Source organism: Raphanus sativus, chromosome 2 (genome assembly GCF_000801105.2).
Source record: "Raphanus sativus cultivar WK10039 chromosome 2, ASM80110v3, whole genome shotgun sequence".
Taxonomy (NCBI): domain Eukaryota; kingdom Viridiplantae; phylum Streptophyta; class Magnoliopsida; order Brassicales; family Brassicaceae; genus Raphanus; species Raphanus sativus.
In genome coordinates, this window is record NC_079512.1 from 34,223,061 (window position 1) to 34,246,326 (window position 23,266).

Here is a 23,266-nt window from a genome sequence, read left to right on the forward strand (position 1 = left end):
ACATCTAAGAGAAGAACATTTTCTTATGCAAAGTGATCATATTCTTCGACTCATTGTCACTTGGCGATCTTTTTGGTGACTGGAGGGACATGGACCGTTACCATGTGATAGTAAGAATCTCAAATTTAGGAGATAGTAATTTGGGAGTCTATATATGGTTGATTGCGATAAGATTTTTGTTTTCATATCTCTAATCTTTCCCCGAGTATTGAATGCGTTAGTTTTGTATCAGTTCTGGTAAAGACTTAGAAGCAAGAGAACATTGATATGATTTATAGTGTTTAATTTACATAGCTGTACAAGTCTTGAAACTAAAAGGACATTATCGTGTCCAAATGGATAAAAAGGAAAAGGGAGTGTCATAGCTCAACCACGCTAACAAAATTTCATGGATGATAAAGCAGAGAGTTAAGTACACTTGATGCCAAGATTGCCAGAGATTTTTTTTCTTTCTGATAAAGGGCTTGCCAGAGATTAAGAGGTTAGTACACTTGTTTGTGTTGATTAAGCAGAAAGTTATGCGACAAAATAATCAAAAGTTAATTTAGAATGAACTAGTATGTTGATCTAGAAGTTTATTGTTGAATCAATCTTCCCCTGTTAACGGTACTAAGCCATACTTCTTTTAGATTTTTTTTATTAATGAGTTGAACAGTCTGATTCATCTGATAAACTTGCTAGTGCACTTTGGGCTTCGGTTAGTGATATAAACTTGCTAATACATAGCTAATAAACCATGGGCTGCTTAAGGCCTACATTTATCGGCTTAGTCTTATTATGAGCCATTGAGAAGTTACTAAACACAGGCCCACAAAAGGCCCGTAGTATATAATTAAAGGGAGTTACAAAACCCCTAAAAGAGAAAAAACTCACAAGTCTAGAGATTCTTTTTGATCCAGCTGCATCGCTCTCCTTCTCCGTTAACGGCGACACACCAGTAGAATAGAATCTCCGCCGCCGGCGACATAAGTAAGATCTGAAACCGTCATTACTTCTCCGTTTTTCCGATTCGAAGTTTCATCCCTTCTTTTCCAGCTTTGACTGATAATAGATCTGCGCTTAGGGTTTGTTTTGATAGACATTTTAATCTTTTCAATTGGAATTGGATTTTTAATTTTAGTACCTTCACTTTACCCCCGTGGATAGATTTCAGATCATGTTCCATTTGATTTGTTAAATCTATAAATTGGCTTTTTTTATGGCTTAGGGAAGAAGTTGTCTATCTAGAGATGGCGTCAAAGTTACTACAACTGAAATCGAAGGCCTGTGAAGCATCCAAGTTTGTGTCGAAGCACGGCACGACTTACTACAAACAGTTACTGGAGAAGAACAAGCAGTATATCCAGGAGCCAGCCACTGTCGAGAAATGCAATGAGTTGTCTAAGCAGCTTCTCTACACTCGTCTTGCTAGGTTTTGATTTTGCTTCTTCCTTTGATAGACTCTTTGGATTGATTCTTGCAGGGTAGACTTTGTTGCAAGCATGCACTACTGATGTTTGATAGCTTTTTTCTTATAGTTAAAGGTTAAAAGCTTTATCTGATATTATTATCGTGCAGTAAAAGGGTTTGGTTTCTGTTTCTTTTTGTTATGGCTAGTTTGGTAGGTTTAGGGATGGTTATGAAACTATTCACGCCCAGTAAAAGTCTCTGCTTTGCTGCATCTCACTACTGTATTTTTTTTGTCTCCTTTGTTCTTCCTTTGGATGGCAGCATTCCTGGACGTACTGAGTTGTTCCGGAAGGAAGTGGATCACGTGAAAGGCTTGTGGAAGAATAGGGCGGATTTGAAGGTTGAAGATGCTGGAATCGCAGCACTTTTCGGTCTGGAATGCTTCGCTTGGTACTGTGCAGGTGAGATCGTTGGAAGAGGCTTCACTTTCACCGGCTACTACCCTTGAAAGAAAACAAAAGCAAATCATTGAAACGCTGAAAAACAGCCTTTTTTAAATCCATAAAAACTGGCGGTTTATCATCGCATTAGATCCGAAAAGTTGATTTCTTATTTCTGTCTTTGGATAATTTAATACACACAAGTTTTGAAGCTGAGGCGTCAATCACTCATGCTAGCTCTTAATAATATCAATGGACAATCTGTTTGCTGTTGGTTTGTCAGTATTATCGTCGTGTTATATTTATAATGGGTTTGGACTGTTTGGTAAGGTGTCTCGTTCCTGATAATGCAACTGCTGCGTCAACACTTACCAACCTTACCTTAGAATAGAAAAATCCCAGTGCATCTAGTCATCCTCTAATGGTCCTCTTACCATTTTCATGCTCACACACAATAGAGATAACAGAAACGAGGTACCGTACAAAAAAGCTTTGGCACTTTTAAATTGTGTTTAGACTGTTTGGTAAGATATCTAATTCATGATGTGTACACTGATGCGCCAACACTTACCAGCTTTGACAGAGACGAGTAAAAAAACCATTTGGCACGCCTTTCCTCGTAGATTCGTCTTTATAAAAGTAAGAAAATATGATTGTGGCGACGACTGTTCGGTGTACTTTCACCCTCTTGTTCTCTCTCTCTCTCTCTCTCTCTGGATTTGTAGTCTTCTTCTCTCTGTAATGCTTCTTTTCTGTCATTTCCTGTATGAGTGTTTTGACCATTCGTAACCTCTAGATTATAGTCTACGAACTGAGTGTGTTTCGTTCAACTGTAGAAAATGTCATCTTGAATGATTGGTCTGTTCTAATGGTTTAGAAGATACACGTTTCAGATACAATTGCTCATAATCGAACCTCTGTTTAATTTTAGATTATCCTGGTACAGTATAGTGTTTTGTATATATGAACAAAGACTTCTGTCTTGTGCTTTACCTTCAATTGTCTTTCGAGGGGTTTCCTTGAAAATATTAAAAGATTGTTCATGGCAGGGTTATTTACCTATGCCACTGTTCCTTGGCCAGGTACTTGAGTGTGTTTGGAAAAAAAAACTGCAATTTCAATGGCTAAGGCATCAGATTTTTCCAAGGGATTGCTCCAAAGTGAAGAGCTCTACAAAGTGAGCTTCATCACTACGTTTTCTCACTTTTTGACTTTCCATTTTCTTGTGATAACTTTCTTTGGATTTTTTTTTTTTGCAGTATATACTGGAGACGAGTGTGTACCCACGCGAGCCAGAGGCTCTCAAGGAGCTTAGGAGAGTTACTCATAACCACCCTATGGCTACGATGGCTACTGCACCGGACGCTGGCCAGTTAATGGAGATGCTGCTGAATCTCGTGAATGCAAGGAAGACTATCGAAGTTGGGGTTTTCACTGGATACTCTCTTCTCCTCACTGCTCTTGCATTACCAGAAGATGGCAAGGTAATGTTTAACATGACCAAGAAAAGTACACAAGTTTTTTTTCACTCTGCTACTGATTTGGTACACAATATTTACAGGTTATAGCCATTGATGTGAACAGAAGCACATATGAACTAGGGTTGCCTGTGATCAAGAAGGCTGGTGTCGAACACAAGATTGATTTCAGAGAGTCTGAAGCTCTTCCTGTCCTCGACGAGCTTTTAAACCATGTATGTATAGCTTCTTCTTTCTCCATAGTGTTGTATCTTTCTTGTTACTCACGTTTTGGTTCAGTATCTTGACGATGGTCTTTGTGTGTGTTTGTGATGTCAGAAAGAGAACGAGGGTGGATTTGATTTCGCATTTGTGGATGCGGACAAGGTGAGTTACTTGAAGTACCATGAGAGGCTTGTGAGACTGATCAAGGTAGGTGGGATCATAGTGTATGACAACACCCTGTGGGGAGGATCAGTTGCTGAACCTTACGACTCGTCCATGCCCGAGGGGAAGAGAGAAGCAAAGAAAACAATCCTCGAGCTGAACAAGAAACTCTCGGCTGATCAGCGTGTGCAGATCTCGCAAGCTGCTCTTGGTGATGGTATCACTATTTGCAGGAGACTATATTAGTTAAGCTTAATGATGTTGTCGTGCTCTTTGTTGGTTATGTGACTGATGAGTAGACTGTTGTATTCAATAAAAAAAAGAAGAAGAAAAAAAGTTCAATAAGCTCTGTTGTATGTTTTTCTTAAAATTTTAGTCCACTAATTATGAAAAAAGGGGCGTTCCGAGAATCGAACTCGGGACCTCTCGCACCCAAAGCGAGAATCATACCACTAGACCAAACGCCCTCGTTGAGGTGATTACTTATTTCTTTGTTTCTGTAATTTATGTAATCTAGTCATTACATAATGGGCTTGTTGTTAGATGTTTATAAGTGAAAAATTCAGTTCAGAAGCTCTTAAACTGGGCTATAAGAGAGACATTTAAAGGCCCATTAAATCGACTAGGGTTAGTTCTTCTAAACCATTGAACGCCTCATATAAGCCTCCGTCACACCTCCGTCTCTGTCACTCGGCGTTCTTGAAGAAGCAAAGGTATATTCATCTCACTATCGTAACTTTTAATTTGTTGATCTTCATTTTCAGCTCAGGCCAATGTATACTTCTTTTATTCCTTCAGTTTGATTGGCAATCGAATGATGTGTAGTGAACAAACAGTCGGCTATGTAGAGTAGTAACCTATCTCTTTTTAATTGTTTTGAGTTTTCGATATATACAGGAACAGAGAAAGAGACATAAAAAAAATGTCGGAGAAGAAGGGAAGGAAAGAGGAGGTGGTGACCAGAGAGTACACCATTAACCTTCACAGACGCCTTCATAGCTGGTAAGAGTTCCGACATTAATTAAGCTTTGTTACATCCGTTTTTTTTAATGTCGGTTCAAATTTTTAGCTGTTTAATGGTTTCATCTAAGCCAATGTTTTAATTTGAGTGTGATATGTAGAGATTTAAAAAGTTGGGCATTGTTGTGTGTTTGTAAAATCAGTACCTTTAAGAAGAAGGCTCCGAAGGCAATCAAGGAGATAAGGAAGTTTGCAGAGAAGGCAATGGGGACAAAGGACGTGAGAGTTGATGTGAAGCTGAACAAGCAGATTTGGAGCAAAGGTATCAGAGGTCCTCCTAGAAGAATCAGAGTCCGAGTTGCTCGTAAGAGAAACGATGACGAAGATGCCAAGGAAGAGTTCTTCTCCCTTGTCACTGTCGCTGAAATCCCTGCAGAAGGTCTCTCCGGTCTTGGCACTAAAGTCATCGATGAAGAGGATTGATCAATCTTGTAATCTCTTATCAGATAGTTTTGTTTCTCAACTTTGGTATTACTTTCGAATCAATGATCCAGTTTATTGGAGAGAACGTTTATCTTCTTCTTTAACACTTGATTCATCTTTCATTAAAAAAACTGAAGAAGAATCTGAGTCTTGTCGTAAGTATGACCAACAACTCATCTTTCATTACACAAACCGACCAATCAAGAGTTTAATCATTAGATTTGGCTTCTGCCTCATGTCGTCCGTCTCTGAGGCCTGGCTAGTTAAACGTTTATCAGTCTAAACTTCCACTTTTGCTTTTCCATGTTTAGTCATAAAAAAGCGAAATGAAGATCAAAGACAGCAACGTCTTCTGATGGCAGTAAGGTTTCACTATTGCCATAAAATTAGTTCTAGTAACTATACTAGCAGAGAAGTAGTTCAAGTGGAAACTAAGTCCAGACTACTAAAAGTGCAGTTACTCCCTCATTCTACACTATTTCACCAGTAGATATAAAAAGTGATACTCAGGAGCTACAGCTAGAGATTGACCAAGTGAAAGTGTGCATTAGACTAATATGCTTCTAACATATCTATTTCTTTCCATATTAGCACCAGAGATTACACAGAAACTTCCACACAAGCTCACAGTATTGGCTGTATCACACTATCGAATGCTGAGACAATTATAAATAAACCAAAACTTCCCAAGTTAAAAAAACACATAAATGAATACAAACCAGCTGAAATAATCATCCATGACTTGATATCTTCCATGAAGTAGGCATGATACCGCTGCTCAGGAAAACATGACATCCCCTAAGCACTCAGGAAATACGATACAATATACATAGCTTAAATAAAAAGAAATGTGTATATATATAATAGAGTAATACAAAGATTGCAAATGTAATCAACTAAGTTTACTATCAACTCTCCGTAGTCAGCTAAGAAATTCAGAGCTCTAATTCCGGAATCTATCATCAAAACAACAATCATTCTTTATAGAAACTTACCATAGGAATTTGAGTTAAAACGCTGCCGTTTCAGTGGAAGCTTTGTTTCAGCCAAAAGCCTTTTTAGTCACGGCCTAATTATAAGCCCAGACCATATTGTTTTAAGCAAGTCCGTTTCTTTAGCCCAATCGGGCAATATCTGTACACTAAGCAATTACAGATAGACAAAATAAAGAGAAGTCACTAAAACTAGAATCAAACGATAAATAATAATTAATGTTCAACTAAAAAACAGAGTAGGTTTGCCTATATAAGTTTTTATTTGCTAAAATTTGGTATTTTGCCTATATAAGTTGGAGAATAGAAGACATCATCATTTCATTTCTTCATCATCATCATGTCAATCTCAAGGGAGACGAAGATTCTTGGTAAGAAACATTTTTTTCATTAGACTTAGCAAACTTTTTTTTTGACTGAAGGTTTACCAAACTTTCTTGTTTTAGTAAACTAACGAAAAACTTGATGATAATTATGATTGTAGATGCAATAATCGATGAAAAGAAAATGGGAGAGGCAAATGATGAACTTGATGCCGTTGAAATCAACTGCTTGGGATATGGTTTCAGGTACGTTATTTCTCAACAACAAACTCGTTTTCTCTAAATTGATTTATGTATTAAATATCTCGTTATGTGGTTAGGGATTATGAAAATGCTGAAAGTGGAGGACAGCAGGGTGTTGAAGACTTTTACAAGATGCAACACATTAACCAAACATTTGGTTTTGTAAGAAAAAGTTATCTATTATGTTTTGTAGTAAGTGAATTTAACTTTTACTCATAATTTTTTTTCGTTGCCCAGTAAATTTTAGTTGAGTAATCTAATTATGTAGTTTTAATAGGTGAAGAAAATGAGGGAAGAGTATAAAAAATGGAGTTTCGATAAAAAAAAAACGAGTATAAAAAATGGAGAAGATAAAAATGAGTGTTTGGGAATGCTGTTGATAGTGATCTGGATTTAGACAATCCACAGATTCAACACCTTCTCCAATCTGCTGAGGCTAGCCGTAAGGATTATCCAAACGTGGACTGGCTTCATCTAACGGCAGTGATTCATGATATTTACATGTTTTAAATATTATTTACATACTTATACACATAATTGTGAACCATATATATATCAATGTGTAGCGTAATAATAGTTATTTAAAAATATTTACTAAATTTTATATCCTTTCTGTTTGTTAGACAAACTTTCGGTTAAACAGATTTTTTTTTCCAGATCTTGGAAAAGTCCTCCTGCTACTAGAATTTGGGGGTTTTCCCCACTGGACTGTCGTTGGTTTGTATTGTTTTGTAGTTAATATTCTTATTTTATTATTTTTACTTATAGTTAATGATTTCAAAATTACTATTGTAAAATTCATAAGATCTGTGAGATAATAATTATATGTCGATGATTGTTCTATATAGACATGTTAAATTTGATATTTTCTTCAAATATTATTTAATATATATGAATATGCGGGAGACAGATTGTTATATTATCCAATTGCGTTTTTATGCCAATTATATCGATCTCATCCATATATGTTTGGGGATGAAATAATAGTTATATGTCGATGATTGTTATTTGTATTGACCAAGTACAAAACATCTTGAGGTGAATCAACTGAAGCGATAAAAGAAGTCCCATTTCCTTCTGTCTGCTTATTTAATTGAGGGGTTTTCAAGAATTTATTTTAGAATTGATGAATATCCAATTTTTATTATCTATTTCACTATATAAGATAGCTTCTTCTTCATCATCCACACAAACAAACTACCACATAAATATCTCTAAGAAGATCTTAAAGTTTTGATTAATAAGTTATTTTCAAGTACAAGTCCATTAACTTTGACAATTGATTTGGTTATGGGTCATTAATTCAAACATGTATTAGTTAATAGGTAAATTGTATTTTTTATATTGTTATTATTTTGTTCAGTGTCCTAATAGGGTTAATAAAACTGAAGCAACACATCAAGGTTGCTATATTGTTGGCTAAATCTTTTTATTAAAACAAAAGCAAAACTGAAGAAAAACAAAAGCAAAACAAAAGCAAAATAAAAGCAAAAAAAGACATGTCTTATGCAGAAGAGGGAACAATGTTTGGGATTACAATCAGATTTATTGGTGGTAAAGGCAAAAAACTACTTTTATATAATGATAATTATTAAATCAAATTTTTACTAAAAAATTATTAAATCAATAAAATTCGTTTTACATTTATGATGAATTATATATTAACAAGTCTAATTATCCATCAAGGTTAATAAAGATTTTATAACACAATATAGACTATTTTTAGACAATTATAATTATCAAATCAAAGAAATCAATATAGACTATTTTATAATGATAATTATTTTTTTTGTTTATATAATGATAATTATAAAATTTCTGAAATATGTTTTTAACTAATGGATAATTATGTATTAAAAATAATGGTTAATTTTATATAAACAAATCTAATTATTCATTAAAGGTAATAAAAAAATTAGCCACTCTACCTTTTGATGTGAGAGTTCAGAGACAAAAAATCACCTCATAAATAATAGTATAGAAATATCAAATAATCTAATGAAAAGATAAAATTTAAAATTTTAAAATAATTATTATATAGTATTGTAAAATCAGTTTGTAAAACTATTTTATAAATATATTCTAAAAATATTTTTTTAAAAATAATCTTTAAAATCAATTAATTATCATCATCTTAATATGACTAATTTATAGAGATTTTATTGTAGTTTGCATCCAAATTTTATATTCATCCCCAAAACATATATGGATGAGATCGATGTAATTGGCATAGAAAACACAATCTGATAATACAACAATCTGTCTCCCACACATATATATGATTAATTTTTATATAATGATATTTGAACAAAAATTATATTCAAGTGCTTGGACCAATCTCATTTATATTTGAATATAAATGATATTTGTCCAAACACAATCTGATAATACAAAAATTTGTCTCCCACATATATAATGATATTTGAAGAAAATTATCAAATTTATTTAACATTATATATAGGAATTGGTCCAAGCACTTGAATATAAATAGTCCAGCCCATAAATTTTCATATTACAACAATCTGTTTCCCACAGATATGGCTGGTATGTATCCATATATATATATATATATATATATATATATATATATATATAATATATATATATAAATGTGTTTTAATACGTAAACAACTCTATTTATAATAAATATCCACTTTACCATTTATGCAACGATACACTATTATATACATGAGTTATGGCTGGTATGTATCCATTTCAATGGAAATTGACTCATGGCACAATACATCTAATATGGAATTGGATTAATTTTATTTTAATTTATTAAATAAAATTAATTTATTATAATTTATCTGGTAAATACGAGTTACAACGTTGTTGTTGTATGAGGATAATTAATTCCAATCGCTTGCACTTGGTTTCTCTATTAGAAAAATAACAATGACATTATTATTCTTCTTTTAGTAATTTATAAGGAAAGAAAATGGATTTAGATTTATTCATTAGCTTGCTTCATCTAGACACAACATGTAATTTTATTTTAATTTATTAAATAAAATTAATTTATTATAATTTATCTGGTAAATACGAGTTACAACGTTATTGTTGTATGAGGATAATTAATTCCAATCGCTTGCACTTGGTTTCTCTATTAGAAAAATAACAATGACATTATTATTCTTCTTTTAGTAATTTATAAGGAAAGAAAATGGATTTAGATTTATTCATTAGCTTGCTTCATCTAGACACAACATGTCCTCGAACTTAAATATTTTTGCACTATCTTTGTATGAAGTATTGTTCACACTTCACAAGTCTATATCAAATTATTGTACTATATTCATATAAATATACAAACATTTTTTGAATCAAAGCAACAATAATTGTACCATTGTTATTGCAAATTGGATGATGAACATGAGATATTTGATTCACATGTAATTATTGCTTGAAACACATAATACAGTAATTGCTACTACATGAAATTAACATATTCTTGTTTGATATTAGTATATATTAATATTTAAGAGAGACCAACAACAACAAATATCAATTTATATTTCTTGATTCGTTTATATTTTATCATAAAATGTAACTAACACATAAAAAAAGCAAAACATATTTTGTAGTAAATTTTGAAATTTATAAAATTGAGTTTGTTGTGTTGAAAGAAGAAGATGACTCTTTTCATGACATAATTTAGACCAACAATGTCCAAGGTATCCTCTTTGGGTGACTCTTCCTCATCGTTGTGGGTCACGATGAATTTAGTCCATTTTGGTAAACGTCATTGTGGGGGATAAATTTTCATCGGTTGAACATATGCTTCTTGATTAAAAATATGAAATGACGATGATTATTTATGTTTTTAGCCAATGTATGAAAAAGAGGAAGTGCAGTTTGGTTTTATTCATTTACATATTTCATCCAAACATAGCATGTTGAACTATTTGATTATAGTACTGCTCACACTTTACAAACCAAATATTCAATTATTGTACCTAATTCGTATAAGTAATGTATATATTCAAACATTTTTATTGTTTTATGTTGGTCTGCTCTTGAACTGATATTATCATATCTATTTATATAATTGTAATTGAGACTTTACCAAATCCTCTTTGATCTATTATTCTTTCAAATTTTTGATTCAAATTAACATATTTATAATAAATATCCACTCTAACTTTTCTGCAACAATACAACTTTATATACATGAGTTATGGGTTATATGTATCATATGATTACAAAATCGCTTTACATTACTGTGTGGTTTGGGTAGACGTAGAATCAGTCATCAAACTGAAAACTATTTGTTTATTCGTACAAGACAAGAAATATCTTTTACACTATAATGTAAATCGATTTTGTGATTTGTAGGATACATAGAGCCATAACTCATGTATATAAACATTGTATTCTTGTCAATAATCAAACTGAGAACTATTTCTTATCATACAAGACAAGCAATATCTTTTATACTATAAAACAGAAGTCATTTGACAATTTTGTGAACGACACATATACTTTACTACTAGGTGATCACCCGCGCCTTGCGCAGGATGAGAATATTTTAAGAGATAATCACATTTTATTAAAATAAATATGATTTAAAATGCATAAAAACTAAAACTACACATATTTTTTACGTACATTGTGGTTTTGTTTAATTATTTATTTCGATCATATATCATATAATTGAATTAATAAGAATAAACAAATAATAATATAATTTCTTATGATGTGAATATAATATAAGTCCAAATTTGTTTTCATTTAAAAATAAATATAAGTTAAAAGAAACATATGAAATAGAAAAATAAAACCATGCATAAAAATATAAGAAATGATCATGTTGATCAGCAAGTTCTTAGAAAAGAACGTGAATAGTGCCGTGAATAATGTCACCAGTTGAAGTCTTCATTCGCAATCCTATAGTGAGGAATTAAATAAAATATCACATTGCGAAATTTAAAATATTAGTTAAAAAAAATATGTGAAAAATGTATTACCTCAGTCTGAGAGCATCGATTTCTGGAACATTATTGGACTCATATAAACATGTGTATCATAAGACTTACCTAAATCCGGTATTCTGATAGAAATTTCCTAATTTTTTTCTTAATTCTATTTTGTAAATGGACTACGCATTGGTAATAAATAATACATAAATATTTATTATGAAATCAAAATTTCTTATGTGAAACAATCACAATATTTGATAAAGACTACTAATCATAATCGTCTTATTGAAAATGTGCATAAATTAATATCATTAGGCAATTAATGTTGATTGCCTTTGGTTACTAAAATCGTGTACAAATGTGCCTAAATTAATTCAAATGTTCAAACCGCATATCATCAGGCAATTAATGTTGATTGCCTTTGTTACTAAAATCTTGTTTAACAAAATATAGAAAAGTCGGTAAACATTAATGTTTTATCAATCACGATATCATATGACCTTGATTGATACATTTTTTTTAATGCCAATACTAATACAAAGAACTTTAATAAGGAATTTGATTGAGATACAAATGAAATTAGAGCCTACATTAACTATGAACGTGTGAACGTATATAACATTTATATAGAGACGACACTAAATCAACTTTTTTAAAAAAGTTGGACTCATACAAAACGAATGCATTATAATTGTTATAACCATTAAAAATTTTAACATTTTTATAGTAAAAAGAAAAAATATATTTTGAACTGATATAGAGACGACATTATATTTACAGATCAAAAATTTAGACTCATATAAATAAGAATGCAATATATTTTTTTAACACGTTCATTGTAATGCATTATTTTTTTTTTTTACTTTCATAGTTTAAAGATCATAGAATTATCAACCTTGATTTCGAGATAACATTATAATCACAGATCAAAAAGATGTATTCATACAAAAATAATGCATTATCGTTTCATCATTTTCATAGTAATGCATTATATTTTTTGTTATTATTAAGAAAGCTTTTATAATATGATATATGATATATATGTAAATGTAAATGTATGAGAAAAATGTAAATGGAACTATAAAAGTATATAACATTAGCGGTGGTCACATGTGTTATATAAAAATATATATGTATGTACGCATTATATAAATATTATTTCCATCACTAAAATATCGACAATCATATACAATTGACTATCAACGTTTTTTTGTTTGGTTAGAAAATATCAACGAATCATATATTATAGTTAATGTTATAATGTGATGGATGATGGCAAATCCTGTAATTATTCTAGCTAATAAAAGGTCTTTAGATTTAAGTGGTGAAAGTGCATATGGAGTTGCCAAGTGTAAATGGCACTCATGTAAATCACACATGAAGACAAGGTTATTTTTTATTAGTGCTCCTAAAATAATATATAAGGGATTAAGAACAATTTTTTTCAATTTGTTATGCATTGTTTTGGAATAAAATTTAAAGTTAAAAAAGTTGAATTTTTTATTCCATTATCTCTGATTTTAACTTTCCACTTTCACCATTTATCATCTTCAACCCATCACCATCATATACAAATATCGAACATGCATTCTTTATTCCTGGAATATTTACTGAATTATCGTCAAATTTTTGTTGATCTATAATTTAAGAATTATTCTTCATAATTTCATTTCAGTCACTAGATATGTGTATGCTTTTTACAAAAAACATATTTTTAAATATATATATTTAACTGTTAAATCATATTTGATAAAAGGTTTTATACTTAATCATATAAGTAACACTTATGTTTAAATATTAACAAAACACACATATATTTATAATACTCATATATTTTAAAAGCAATTTTGATTCTTGTATTAAAATTTTAGTTAAAAGTAAAATGTGCCCATGCATAGAATGGACAGTGATACTAGTTACTATTAATAAGTTACATATTGCTTATTTTCTAAATACAAAGTAAGGATCTTCTATGGTCAACTTTAAGTGGTCAAAACACCCACAAAATTGTCGTTATTTTGATTTTATGATTATATAATCGATTGTTTCACTTTCTAAAACAATTTATATAATACTCATATATTTTAAAGCAATTTAATTCTTGTATCCATTAATTGGAGTTTCTATATTTAGTTCGAGGTTTCCGATTGTGAAACCATCCGATCTCTTTAAATTTGGTAAATAGATTTGAGACATATCATCATATATCATTCAAAGAATAATGTAATCAATTATTAATTCTCCCATTTAATTTCTTTTTATCTCCCATTTGGCTTTACTTTTTTCTCCATTTGTTTATTTCTGTTGAGTTAGTTTTGGTTCAGTACAGCCGTATAGAAGGTATGCTTGATAAATCATGTCAAGAAAGTATGATGCATCAACTCCGAGGAAGGAATGAGAATTAGTGCCAAAACAAAAATGTACAGAGAACGTTAGAAGGTTGTATGTAATAAACATGAGTTTTGGCTAAAGATATTTTTCAGTTATCACATAGAAGATGATTAATAGAAGTAGAATCGTCACATATGGAACGAAGATTTATCTCTCAAATTATCTCTGTGGGGCCAAAAGCATAGAGATGCCCCCATCTACGAGGTGCAACATTTTCTTATGCCAAGTGAAAGCGTAAAACTGTCAAAACCCAATTTTTGCTCATCAGTTACTACCTAAACATATATAGGACCATCATCATACTCTTAGGTTCAGTGTCACTTGGTGATCTCTTTGGTCACTGGAGGCACATCGACTGGGCCGTTGCAGTTGCCATCGTTCAGAAGGGCCGACATGGGGTTCTCTTTATCATCAGACACATCTTTGGGGCTAAAGAAACTCGGCTGGTTCGTTGAAGACAGCATCCTCGCCCACATCATGTCTGTGATCACTACATGGTTCTGTTTCTCCGTTATTCTCTGCAACATCACAACCATTCCACACAAATGACGATGACAGTTATGAAAACGATGCTACCGTTTAATAACACCATTGGATCAATCAAGATTTTTAAATAGGTTTTGTAACTTACGTAGAAGGGAATATAGGTTTGTCTTTCGTTCGCTAGACCACTGACGTAGCCAGTGTATCCAGCCATTGCACCGTGCACTGCGCTCTGAGTAAGAAGCGTACAATAAACATTGTCTGAAGCATTGCTAGGAACAGCACGGATCATGTATGCTGGATCTGAAATCAAAGACAATGAGATTAATGCGCAAAGGAACTCATAGTGGAGAGAGTGAAGGTGATGTTAAATGTACCAATGTAATTGAGGTTCATCGCCATCTTCTTATAATACGATCATGTGTTACGAACTTGCCTTAGGAATTTAATTCATAGGATGACAATCAATACGACAAAAACCTTGCGTATCTCCAAGTAGGAAGGAAGAACTTATCGTCTTCGATTTACCTATAACTAATACATGTTTGAATTAATGGCACATAACAAATCAATTATCACAGTTAATGGTCATGCCTTTGAAAATAAATTATTAATCAGATCATTAAAACCTTCTTAGAGAGATTTAGGAGGTAAGTATATGTGTGTGGATGATGAAGAAGGTCATCTTATATAGTAAAAAGATATATGGAAACAAATTGAGACAATTATTATGGATTTCTATGTTCTTTCAAAAGTTTGATATCAACGTATTTTTATAAGTGATGATCATTCTTGTAAATATGTCAAGTCCATATTTTTTAGAATAGATAAAATAGTTCAAGATCTTTTAAATTTTATCACCGTAATAATAGGAATGGGTTAGTTTCAAAATATTAAAGCCTCCAAGTCCAACTACTGAAATATAGATAAATATTTAATATATGCATTCGTGATGAACGTTTTCATCCATTACAAATTTAGATTTTATATATAAATTTAAAAGATCATCTTGATATATATATATATATATATATATATATATATATTAAATATAATTGCAGCTCAATTAGGCAGTATGTTAGTAGATCATCTATTTATATATATAATTGCAGCTCAATTAGTCAGTATGTTAGTAGATCATCTTTATTTGGTCTTATTATGTTGTTATTACGTAAAAAATTTAATCATTTAAAGTATGGTTTCATTAAATTTATGAATTTTGCCAATAAAAATTTACAAAATGGTTGCTTCATTAAGGTTATGATTTTGTTGTTATGATTTTGGATGCCAGTTAACAAACACTAAAAAGTTGTGGTTTCTCGGATTCAAACATATTTTTCTTGGAATAGATAATTAACATGTACCAAAATAATACAACGACCACGAGAATGTACACATCTCTTGGAAGACACATTTTAGTATAATGTGAAATTTATAAAACTGGTTTTGTTGTGTACACGGACCGGACCATCCCCTTTGCCAGACTCTGACTCGTCATCTTCGATATATTATAATAAATATGCACTTTAACTTTTCTACCAGAATACAATGTTATATATTTATATACATGAGTGATGCCTAGTATTTAGTCTACTATTACAATAGCGATTTACATTACTGCGTCTCGGAGGTTGGGGGTAGAAAACTATTTGTTAATCCTACAAGACAAGAACTATTACAATTAATTAGTTACATATAGCTTATTTTCTAAATATAATGTAAAAGATCTTCTATTTCCACCCCTAGGTTTGCCTATATAAGTTGAAGAGTGAAAGGCATCGTCATCATTTCACTTTCGACTATCTTGGAGAAACGAAGACTCTTGCTAAGACCTTCTTTTGTAAGAACATTTCCTGAAGTTGAATTTACTATGTCTAGTTATATTAATTCAGTTTACTGAAGTTTTATAATTTAATCAATTTATATGGTTCAAAGCCTTGAAAATATGATGAAACTGAAGAACACAAATGATGAAGGCATAAAAGTGTTGGTGAAAAATGGTGAAAGTTGTACAAAGATGCAAGTTTGGACTATAAAAACTTTGTCAAAACCTGATTTGAGTCCAAATTTAATCGTTGCAGTCTTTGCCTCCAATGAAAGTGACAGTGATTCTCTTACAAACATTGTCTCCTCTGCTGCATAAAAGATTCTTATTATTTTGTTTTGCTTTTATTTTGTTTCAGTTTTGCTTTTGTTTTGCTTCATTTTTGCATTTATTTTGCTTTTTCTTTTGTTTTAATAAAAGGCTTGGCCTGTAATATAGCAACTTTTTGATGGTTTTGGTACGTGAACGATATTGTACAGTGAGCAATTGTGATACCTATAAAATGAATAATAATTATTAAAGATGGATAATTGAATACTACCAATGGTATTTTATTTTGGTGAAACATAGAAGAGATTCACGTGAAATTTCAAGAGATCATGCGACAACTCACATGTGGTAGGTACGGTTATTGCATAAGGAATGTTATTGCATAAGGCAGATGATAAATAAGTTGTGTGGAAAAGCATATTGGTAGAATTAAGATAACATTTAAATATATGAAATACCAGAATGATTATAATTGTGTGAAAAAGTATATGCTTTTCTTCAAAATAAACATATAATTAATTGACAATACCATTGAAATTCTAAATTTTGACACTGGATAATTAAATCTCATGTTCATTCCTTAATTCATAGCTATTTTGGCTTTCGTTTTGTTTTTATTTTCTTTAAAAAGGTACTAATTTTGATATGCGCTTTTAAAGTGCGGAAATAATTTTTATTTACACATTTATTAATATGTTTATTTGTTCATTAATATCTTAGACGTTCAATTTTTAATATTTATCTCAAATACTATTAGTCAAAAAGGTGTAATAATATTATTGTAATACTATTGTTATTGTTAACATTAAACTATTGTTATTGTAATTAATAACAATTTTTAAATAGCAATAATATTTTTTTCTTGTTAGACAAAAATATCGCTTTACAATTCCAATACAAATTATATTTGTTTTTAGCTGAAAATTAATTGCAAACTGTGTTGATTTAATAAATAATTTTATTTATTTCAAATATTATTAGTCAAAAAGTGTAATTAATAACAATTTACATATATTTTCGTCATTTTTTTAATCTGTGTAAAAACACATTTATACGAAAATGAAGAAAATAACATATAAAGATGAAAATAACAATAGGTTGGAAACGTTCATAGGAAAATTTGATTGTTGCTCTAGTAGCTGTAACCTTTTTTAAAAAAAAATAATGTTCTGAAGCCTCTGATTTAAAAAAAAAAAATCAAGGAAACGTTAACAAAAGAGAAGAAGTTAGTGTATCTAGGGATTTTGAAAAAAAATTAGGAAAGCTAAAGTGTGATTGATAAAATTAATAGCAGTAAGAGCTTTAAATAGTCCTAAAGTCTTCAAAGCCTTGAAAGTTTAACACATGGGTTTTGGTTAAAGATTTCTAAAGATTGTCAATTAATTTAGAAGATTGATAGAAGTAGCATGGAGAAGTTCAAAATAACTACAAACATGAGGCATCTACGAGGTGCAACATTTTCTTATGCCAAGTGAAAGCGTCAAACCGTAAACACACAATTATTTTTGCTCATCAATTACTACCTAAACATATATAGGACCATCATCATACTCTTAGGTTCAGTGTCACTTGGTGACCTCTTTGGTCACTGGAGGCACCTCGACTGGGCCGTTGCAGTTGCCATCGTCCAGAAGGGCCGACATGGGCTTCTCTTTATCATCAGACACATCTTTGGGGCTCAAGAAACTCGGCTGGTTCGTTGAAGACAGCAGCCTCGCCCACATCCTGTCTGTGATCACTACATTGTTCTGTTTCTCCGTTATTCTCTGCAACATCACAACCATTCCACACAAAACAAATGACGATGACAATTATGAAAATGATGGCTACCGTGGATGATACGTTTAATAACACCATTGGATCATTCAAGATTTTTAAATAGGTTTTGTAACTTACGTAGAAGGGAATATAGGTTTGTCTTCCGTTCACTAGACCACTGACGTAGCCAGTGTATCCAGCCATTGCACCGTGCACTGCGCTCTGAGCAAGAAGTGTACAATAAACATTGTCTGAAGCATTGCTAGGAACAGCACGGATCATGTATGTTGGATCTGAAATCAAAGACAATGGAGATTAATGCGCAAAGGAACTCATAGTGGAGAGAGTGAAAGTGATATGAAAAGTACCAATGTACTTGAGGTTCATCACCATCTTCTTCTGATTAAAATGATCCTACAAACCAAGTAACAAAAACCAAATTTTAACCACTTGGTTTGGTTTAATCTGATTCTACTTCTTCTGTGTAATTTGTGGCTTTACCTTGATGCTTTGAGACAGCCAAAGACCAACATCGTTAAGAAGTTTGTTACCAGAAGCATCTTTGAGAGTCATAGACTCCATGCTCTTGGACATGAGATCTTGTCCAGCACCTTCTGCAATCACAAGCACCATGTGACCGCTCTCCTTGAGACGTTTCTCTATGTACTCAAACAGTCCACCTTCTCCTTCCAGGTAAAATGGTGACTCCGGAATCAAACAGCAGTCCACATCTCTGCTTGCTAGAGTAGCGTACATCGCTATGAACCCTGTTTAAAAAATAAAGTGCACGCACTTGTCAGATACTCTAACAAGAGAGCTTGATCAAGCGAGAAAGAGTATATTATTACATACCGCTGTAGCGACCCATAAGCTTGACAACACCGATACCATTCTCTATACTCTCAGCTTCCACATGTGCTGCATTGATAGCTCGTTGAGCCTCTTCTACAGCTGTGTCAAACCCAAAAGATTTGTCTATCACCTGCAACCAAAAGAGACTTTTTTAGTTCCTCTATGAAGGTGAAGTGAGGTAAGAGAGAGGGATACACAACATACAGGTATGTCATTATCGATTGTTTTTGGGATTCCAACAACTGCAACTTTCAAGCCACGTCTTCTAACTTCCTACATGGTATTACCAAAATCACAAGATCAGCATAAACTTTTAAAGCTTACAAACTTGCAATGGTTACAATGGGATTTCACTACCTCAAATATAGCGGACGCGCCTCGCTGTGTTCCATCTCCACCTATAATGTAAACCTGGACGATGACAAAAACATCAAGAACTTATGTTTATATATGTACCTTTAGTGGCGGTTATAATCCAAAAACCTGATTGATTCCTCGGTCTTGGATGCTGTCAACTATCTTTGTGGTGTCATGGCCACCTCGTGAGGTCCCAAGGATGGTCCCTCCTCGCTTATGGATATCATTTACGACTTTAGAGTCCAAGGGGACAGTGTTCTTAGCATAAAAGCCTCTATATCCACCCTGACCAAACAAAAAAGATTCAAGCTGAAACAAACAAGTACGTGAATGTGTGGATATATATATATATATATATATATATATAATAATCATGAAAACTTACATCTATTCCCAGTATTCTCTTAACGCCATACATGTAAGATAGACTGCTCACAATTTCCCTAATCACGGTATTGAGACCAGGACAAAGACCCCCACAGGTAACAATGCAAGCATGGACTTCATCAGATTCGAAGTAGACCTGCAGAGAGAGATAAGTCAACAAAGGATCCTATTTCAAAATGAAGCAACTGAACAAAAAGGAGGAAAAAAAAAACCTTTTGACGTGGCCCGGCTCGTCTAAAGTGAATTCCTCTTGGACCATCCTTGTGAACAACGATCTAAACAAAAAGGAGAAGAGGCAATAAGTGAGCTATGGATTCTCAAGGCTGCCAAACCAAAAATTATATGTATACCTTCTGAGGGACAGTGTCATCAGCATGAACAAAGTATTGCCTAGAAATATTCCACAAACAAAAAGAAACTCGTGTTACAAGTTGCAATTGAGTATTATTATTATTAGTGAAAAGGAGACTCACTTAACCACTGAATAAGCTGGATTGTCTTGTAATGGATTATGATAAGTCTGCAATCACATAGAACCAAAAGAAAACATTAATCAAAAAACTTTAATAAACCATTTGATCTGAGATTTGAGAAACACACAATAAATAACTTAAAACCATTATAGAGATTTGATCCTGATCATATAACCCATGGGACCCAGATGCAAAAGATCACCTGAGAGATTCATTTGATCTATCTAAAGGTGAAAAAGCTAAACAGTAAAAAAGAAAAAAAAACAGAACAAAAATCAAGCTATGTAGATCAAGTTCTAGTCTGAATAGATGGGAGAGGAAAGCGTACAGGGAGACCAGGAAGGTAATCTGAGAGATGGGGAACGTCTTCAAGAACATAACCACCAGAACCAGTGATGATCTTCGGCTTGCTGTTTTCCAGAGTACTCATAACGAACGCACGAAACTGGAATAAAAATTATAACAAACGATTAATCGAATACGAGAGCAGGAAGAAGAAGAAGAAGCTCGATCGATCGCTGAAAGAGAAGAAAATGTTAGAGAAATGAAAATGAAATCCGTAGATCAAAAGACAGAGTCGACCCCCCTTTTTATAGGATCAAAACAGTTTGACCATAGATGGAGAGAGAGTAAGCAGTTTAAACCTACGAGGTGGTAGGGAATGGTGGTTTTGGTAATGGAGAATATTGTGGGTGTATGATTGATTGGTATCTAATTAAAAGGGTGACTTCAGCAAACATGTGGCGGTCTAAAACGGGTTTTGCCGCAATATTTAAACATTGGTAGTAGCATCAATAAGAATCTCAAGTATACCCGTATCCGAGGACTATGCCTCTTTTGACAAATATCACCGACGATGACCGCTTGAGAGAGAAAGGTCGATATTTTCTAGAAACAACTATTTTAATTTAATGTTTTCTGTATAGTTACCTTTTATTTATTTTATTTTTTTCCTAATCTTTTGGACTTGTTTGACAAGTCATTTTTGGGGGTTCGGTTTGATATATTTTTTTAGGTTTAAGCAATGTTTTGAAAACCGGACCGGACACCGACTCGGTGTAGTTACTGGTTGACTGGTTGGACCGGTTTAATCGGTCGAACCGAGTTTTCCATTTATGAAAAAATAAATATATATAATTATATATTTACATATAATACACTCTATTTTATATTAACTAAAAATAAACAACAAACATAAATCTAACTATATATATGTGAATACTATGTGAACTGAATTGAAAAAAAGCAAATGTTTTACGGTTACAATTATCATATTTATTTACTTTTTGAACATGGCAAAACAAATATAGGATATGAGAGTCAAAAATATATTTTTTACATTGTTTCTTAAGAAAATAAAAAATCAATTAAATAATAATAGTTGAACATTAATTATCAAATGTTAAATTTTAGCTAGTAATAATAGAAAACACTTAAATATATGTTAATTTTGAAGAATCGGATTTTAAAATTAACCCGGGTCACCGGTTTTATCGGTTTTCAGCCGATTTTACCGGTTTTTTTCAAATCCGGGTTTTAAACCGAACTGGACTCGGCTTCTTCAGCGAGTCACGGTCGAACTGGTTCGACCGGCCGGTCCGATCCGGTTTTCAAAACACTGGGTTTAAGAGGTTTTATTCAAAATGCTACACACATTTTTAAAAATTGTATAAAGATGGTGATGTGTTTGTATATGTCCCCCATCTAAACTTCTTGTTATTGGTTTATCAAATAAAAGAATAATAATATATTCCATCACAATGACAATAAACAAATACGGTGATAGTAACACCTTTTGAAAAGAGCCTGATAGCACTTGCTAAAAGTACATAAAACAACAACAATACAGGAGTTGAGATTAATACATAATTCGTTTGTTTTCTGTTAAATACCAAATATAATTCTCCTTGTGGGCCTTCAATCTCAAAAAATGGCCCAAAGAAGCCCCATCCATAAATGGTTATGGAACGTTCTACCACAATGGAGTATACATGGACCGTGGATCTCTCGCTGATGTGACAAAGACGAGTGAAGACAATTCTTCAACCGTATCTTGCTGTTATCTGTAAACAGGCCCGTGAATCATATCCAAAGTTGCTGTTAGCTGTAATCAAAAGATAAAAATCTCTTAATCTTTTGCCCCTCTTTTGTGTTCGTAGGTTTTTGTAAGGCCTTGTGTACCTACCAGCACAAGCATGTCAAGATAGAGAGACATTAAGCCATCCAATCTTCTGACCATAAAGTAGAAGTCAAAAATCTCAGACTTTGGTGTCAGTGCAAGTCTTGCAACCTCAATGGGCCAGAGAGACACATTTGTGTGAACTTACAACTACATATCTGTATGAAAAGCATTTTCAAATCTTTTTTGATTTCGTGACGCCAAAAACACACTCCTGAATATGACCTCTTGATTATATTTGTCCTCGTTTACTTAGTGGGAGCACATATGATTACTGGAGTATTAACATAAGATAATAACAAACAACATTTTAAAATCAGAGTTTGAGTCTCACGCGCCCCCAAATAAACCTCTCAACCCTAGCTCTCGCGTCTCCTTTACCGTTTGCCTCTCCAGCGCCGCACAGCGTTGTGAGAGGGCCTCCACCGATCCCGTCACATCCAAATCCCCCTCCGGCGTAGGTGTCTGCTGGTGAAGTGATTCTATTTCCGGTCGTCGTCTTCAAGCGAGTGATTTCGTTTGTCGAGTTGTGACAGCTTCACGAAGTGTACCTTTAGCGACTGTGCCGTCGTTGAAGCTTCACATCGCTGGTATGGTTGTATCCTCTCCCGGCTCTAGACACCCTGACGGCAGGGACCCCAAATGTCGTTGTGGCCATTTGCTTCAAGGGTTACATGGGTATGCGCTGTCTGAGC

At 32.7% G+C, this 23,266-nt stretch overlaps 6 protein-coding genes and 1 non-coding gene across 10 annotated transcripts; 4 read left to right on the forward strand and 3 right to left on the reverse strand.

Moving 5' to 3' along the window:
* Positions 1-824: 824 nt before the first annotated feature.
* On the forward strand, positions 825-2,114 carry LOC108819842 (uncharacterized). Its single transcript, XM_018592869.2, has 3 exons — positions 825-969; positions 1,208-1,411; positions 1,711-2,114. Exons 2-3 carry the CDS (start codon positions 1,230-1,232, stop codon positions 1,895-1,897), a joined length of 369 nt encoding a protein of 122 aa, XP_018448371.1. The 5' UTR covers positions 825-969; positions 1,208-1,229; the 3' UTR covers positions 1,898-2,114.
* Positions 2,115-2,162: 48 nt separating this feature from the next.
* On the forward strand, positions 2,163-4,018 carry LOC108819811 (probable caffeoyl-CoA O-methyltransferase At4g26220). 4 transcript variants are annotated; one of them, XM_018592848.2, is made up of 6 exons: positions 2,163-2,303; positions 2,404-2,468; positions 2,912-3,006; positions 3,089-3,313; positions 3,391-3,522; positions 3,626-4,018. In XM_018592848.2, the coding sequence occupies exons 3-6, from the start codon at positions 2,950-2,952 to the stop codon at positions 3,917-3,919; spliced, it is 708 nt and encodes a 235-aa protein (XP_018448350.1). In that variant the 5' UTR covers positions 2,163-2,303; positions 2,404-2,468; positions 2,912-2,949; the 3' UTR covers positions 3,920-4,018. The 4 variants fall into 4 exon arrangements, with proteins under 4 accessions (XP_018448350.1, XP_018448358.1, XP_018448344.1 ...); XM_018592856.2 differs by lacking the exons at positions 2,163-2,303; positions 2,404-2,468 and adding an exon at positions 2,487-2,567 and having other exon boundaries at positions 2,879-3,006; XM_018592842.2 differs by lacking the exons at positions 2,163-2,303; positions 2,404-2,468 and adding an exon at positions 2,487-2,567.
* Positions 4,019-4,068: 50 nt separating this feature from the next.
* Positions 4,069-4,140, reverse strand: TRNAP-UGG (transfer RNA proline (anticodon UGG)). Its single transcript has one exon. It is a non-coding gene; the product is annotated as a tRNA-Pro (tRNA).
* Positions 4,141-4,264: 124 nt separating this feature from the next.
* LOC108839795 (60S ribosomal protein L31-3) lies at positions 4,265-5,220 on the forward strand. Its single transcript, XM_018612568.2, has 3 exons — positions 4,265-4,386; positions 4,571-4,675; positions 4,837-5,220. The coding sequence occupies exons 2-3, from the start codon at positions 4,596-4,598 to the stop codon at positions 5,114-5,116; spliced, it is 360 nt and encodes a 119-aa protein (XP_018468070.1). The 5' UTR covers positions 4,265-4,386; positions 4,571-4,595; the 3' UTR covers positions 5,117-5,220.
* A 1,168-nt stretch (positions 5,221-6,388) lies between these two features.
* Positions 6,389-6,960, forward strand: LOC108841611 (inositol oxygenase 2-like). The gene is made up of 3 exons (XM_057003358.1): positions 6,389-6,479; positions 6,593-6,677; positions 6,752-6,960. The coding sequence occupies exons 1-3, from the start codon at positions 6,449-6,451 to the stop codon at positions 6,891-6,893; spliced, it is 258 nt and encodes an 85-aa protein (XP_056859338.1). The 5' UTR covers positions 6,389-6,448; the 3' UTR covers positions 6,894-6,960.
* Positions 6,961-14,143: 7,183 nt separating this feature from the next.
* Positions 14,144-15,089, reverse strand: LOC130504683 (ATP-dependent 6-phosphofructokinase 3-like). Its single transcript, XM_056999307.1, has 3 exons — positions 14,848-15,089; positions 14,619-14,773; positions 14,144-14,505 (listed from the first exon to the last, which is right to left on the reverse strand). Exons 1-3 carry the CDS (start codon positions 14,870-14,872, stop codon positions 14,305-14,307), a joined length of 381 nt encoding a protein of 126 aa, XP_056855287.1. The 5' UTR covers positions 14,873-15,089; the 3' UTR covers positions 14,144-14,304.
* A 2,846-nt stretch (positions 15,090-17,935) lies between these two features.
* On the reverse strand, positions 17,936-21,030 carry LOC108843474 (ATP-dependent 6-phosphofructokinase 3). Its single transcript, XM_018616681.2, has 13 exons — positions 20,721-21,030; positions 20,393-20,439; positions 20,270-20,309; positions 20,132-20,194; positions 19,918-20,055; positions 19,659-19,817; positions 19,533-19,586; positions 19,380-19,448; positions 19,176-19,305; positions 18,825-19,090; positions 18,692-18,737; positions 18,462-18,616; positions 17,936-18,331 (listed from the first exon to the last, which is right to left on the reverse strand). The coding sequence occupies exons 1-13, from the start codon at positions 20,820-20,822 to the stop codon at positions 18,131-18,133; spliced, it is 1,470 nt and encodes a 489-aa protein (XP_018472183.1). The 5' UTR covers positions 20,823-21,030; the 3' UTR covers positions 17,936-18,130.
* Between the last annotated feature and the right edge of the window lie 2,236 nt (positions 21,031-23,266).

Coding starts and splice junctions, on each gene's coding strand:
- LOC108839795 (XM_018612568.2), top strand. CDS start 4,596: ATGTCGGAGAAGAAGGGAAGGAAAGAGGAGGTGGTGACCAGAGAGTAC. Junction 4,676..4,836: donor CACAGACGCCTTCATAGCTG/GTAAGAGTTCCG, acceptor TTGTAAAATCAG/TACCTTTAAGAAGAAGGCTC.
- LOC108843474 (XM_018616681.2), bottom strand. CDS start 20,822: ATGAGTACTCTGGAAAACAGCAAGCCGAAGATCATCACTGGTTCTGGT. Junction 19,818..19,917: donor AGAGAATACTGGGAATAGAT/GTAAGTTTTCAT, acceptor TTGTTTGGTCAG/GGTGGATATAGAGGCTTTTA. Junction 18,617..18,691: donor GATGAACCTCAAGTACATTG/GTACTTTTCATA, acceptor CTTTGATTTCAG/ATCCAACATACATGATCCGT.
- LOC108841611 (XM_057003358.1), top strand. CDS start 6,449: ATGTCAATCTCAAGGGAGACGAAGATTCTTG. Junction 6,480..6,592: donor AAGGGAGACGAAGATTCTTG/GTAAGAAACATT, acceptor TTATGATTGTAG/ATGCAATAATCGATGAAAAG. Junction 6,678..6,751: donor TGCTTGGGATATGGTTTCAG/GTACGTTATTTC, acceptor TTATGTGGTTAG/GGATTATGAAAATGCTGAAA.
- LOC108819811 (XM_018592848.2), top strand. CDS start 2,950: ATGGCTAAGGCATCAGATTTTTCCAAGGGATTGCTCCAAAGTGAAGAG. Junction 3,007..3,088: donor AAAGTGAAGAGCTCTACAAA/GTGAGCTTCATC, acceptor TTTTTTTTGCAG/TATATACTGGAGACGAGTGT. Junction 3,523..3,625: donor TCGACGAGCTTTTAAACCAT/GTATGTATAGCT, acceptor TTGTGATGTCAG/AAAGAGAACGAGGGTGGATT.
- LOC130504683 (XM_056999307.1), bottom strand. CDS start 14,872: ATGGCGATGAACCTCAATTACATTG. Junction 14,774..14,847: donor GATGAACCTCAATTACATTG/GTACATTTAACA, acceptor CTTTGATTTCAG/ATCCAGCATACATGATCCGT. Junction 14,506..14,618: donor AAACCTATATTCCCTTCTAC/GTAAGTTACAAA, acceptor GTGATGTTGCAG/AGAATAACGGAGAAACAGAA.
- LOC108819842 (XM_018592869.2), top strand. CDS start 1,230: ATGGCGTCAAAGTTACTACAACTGAAATCGAAGGCCTGTGAAGCATCC. Junction 1,412..1,710: donor CTCTACACTCGTCTTGCTAG/GTTTTGATTTTG, acceptor TTTGGATGGCAG/CATTCCTGGACGTACTGAGT.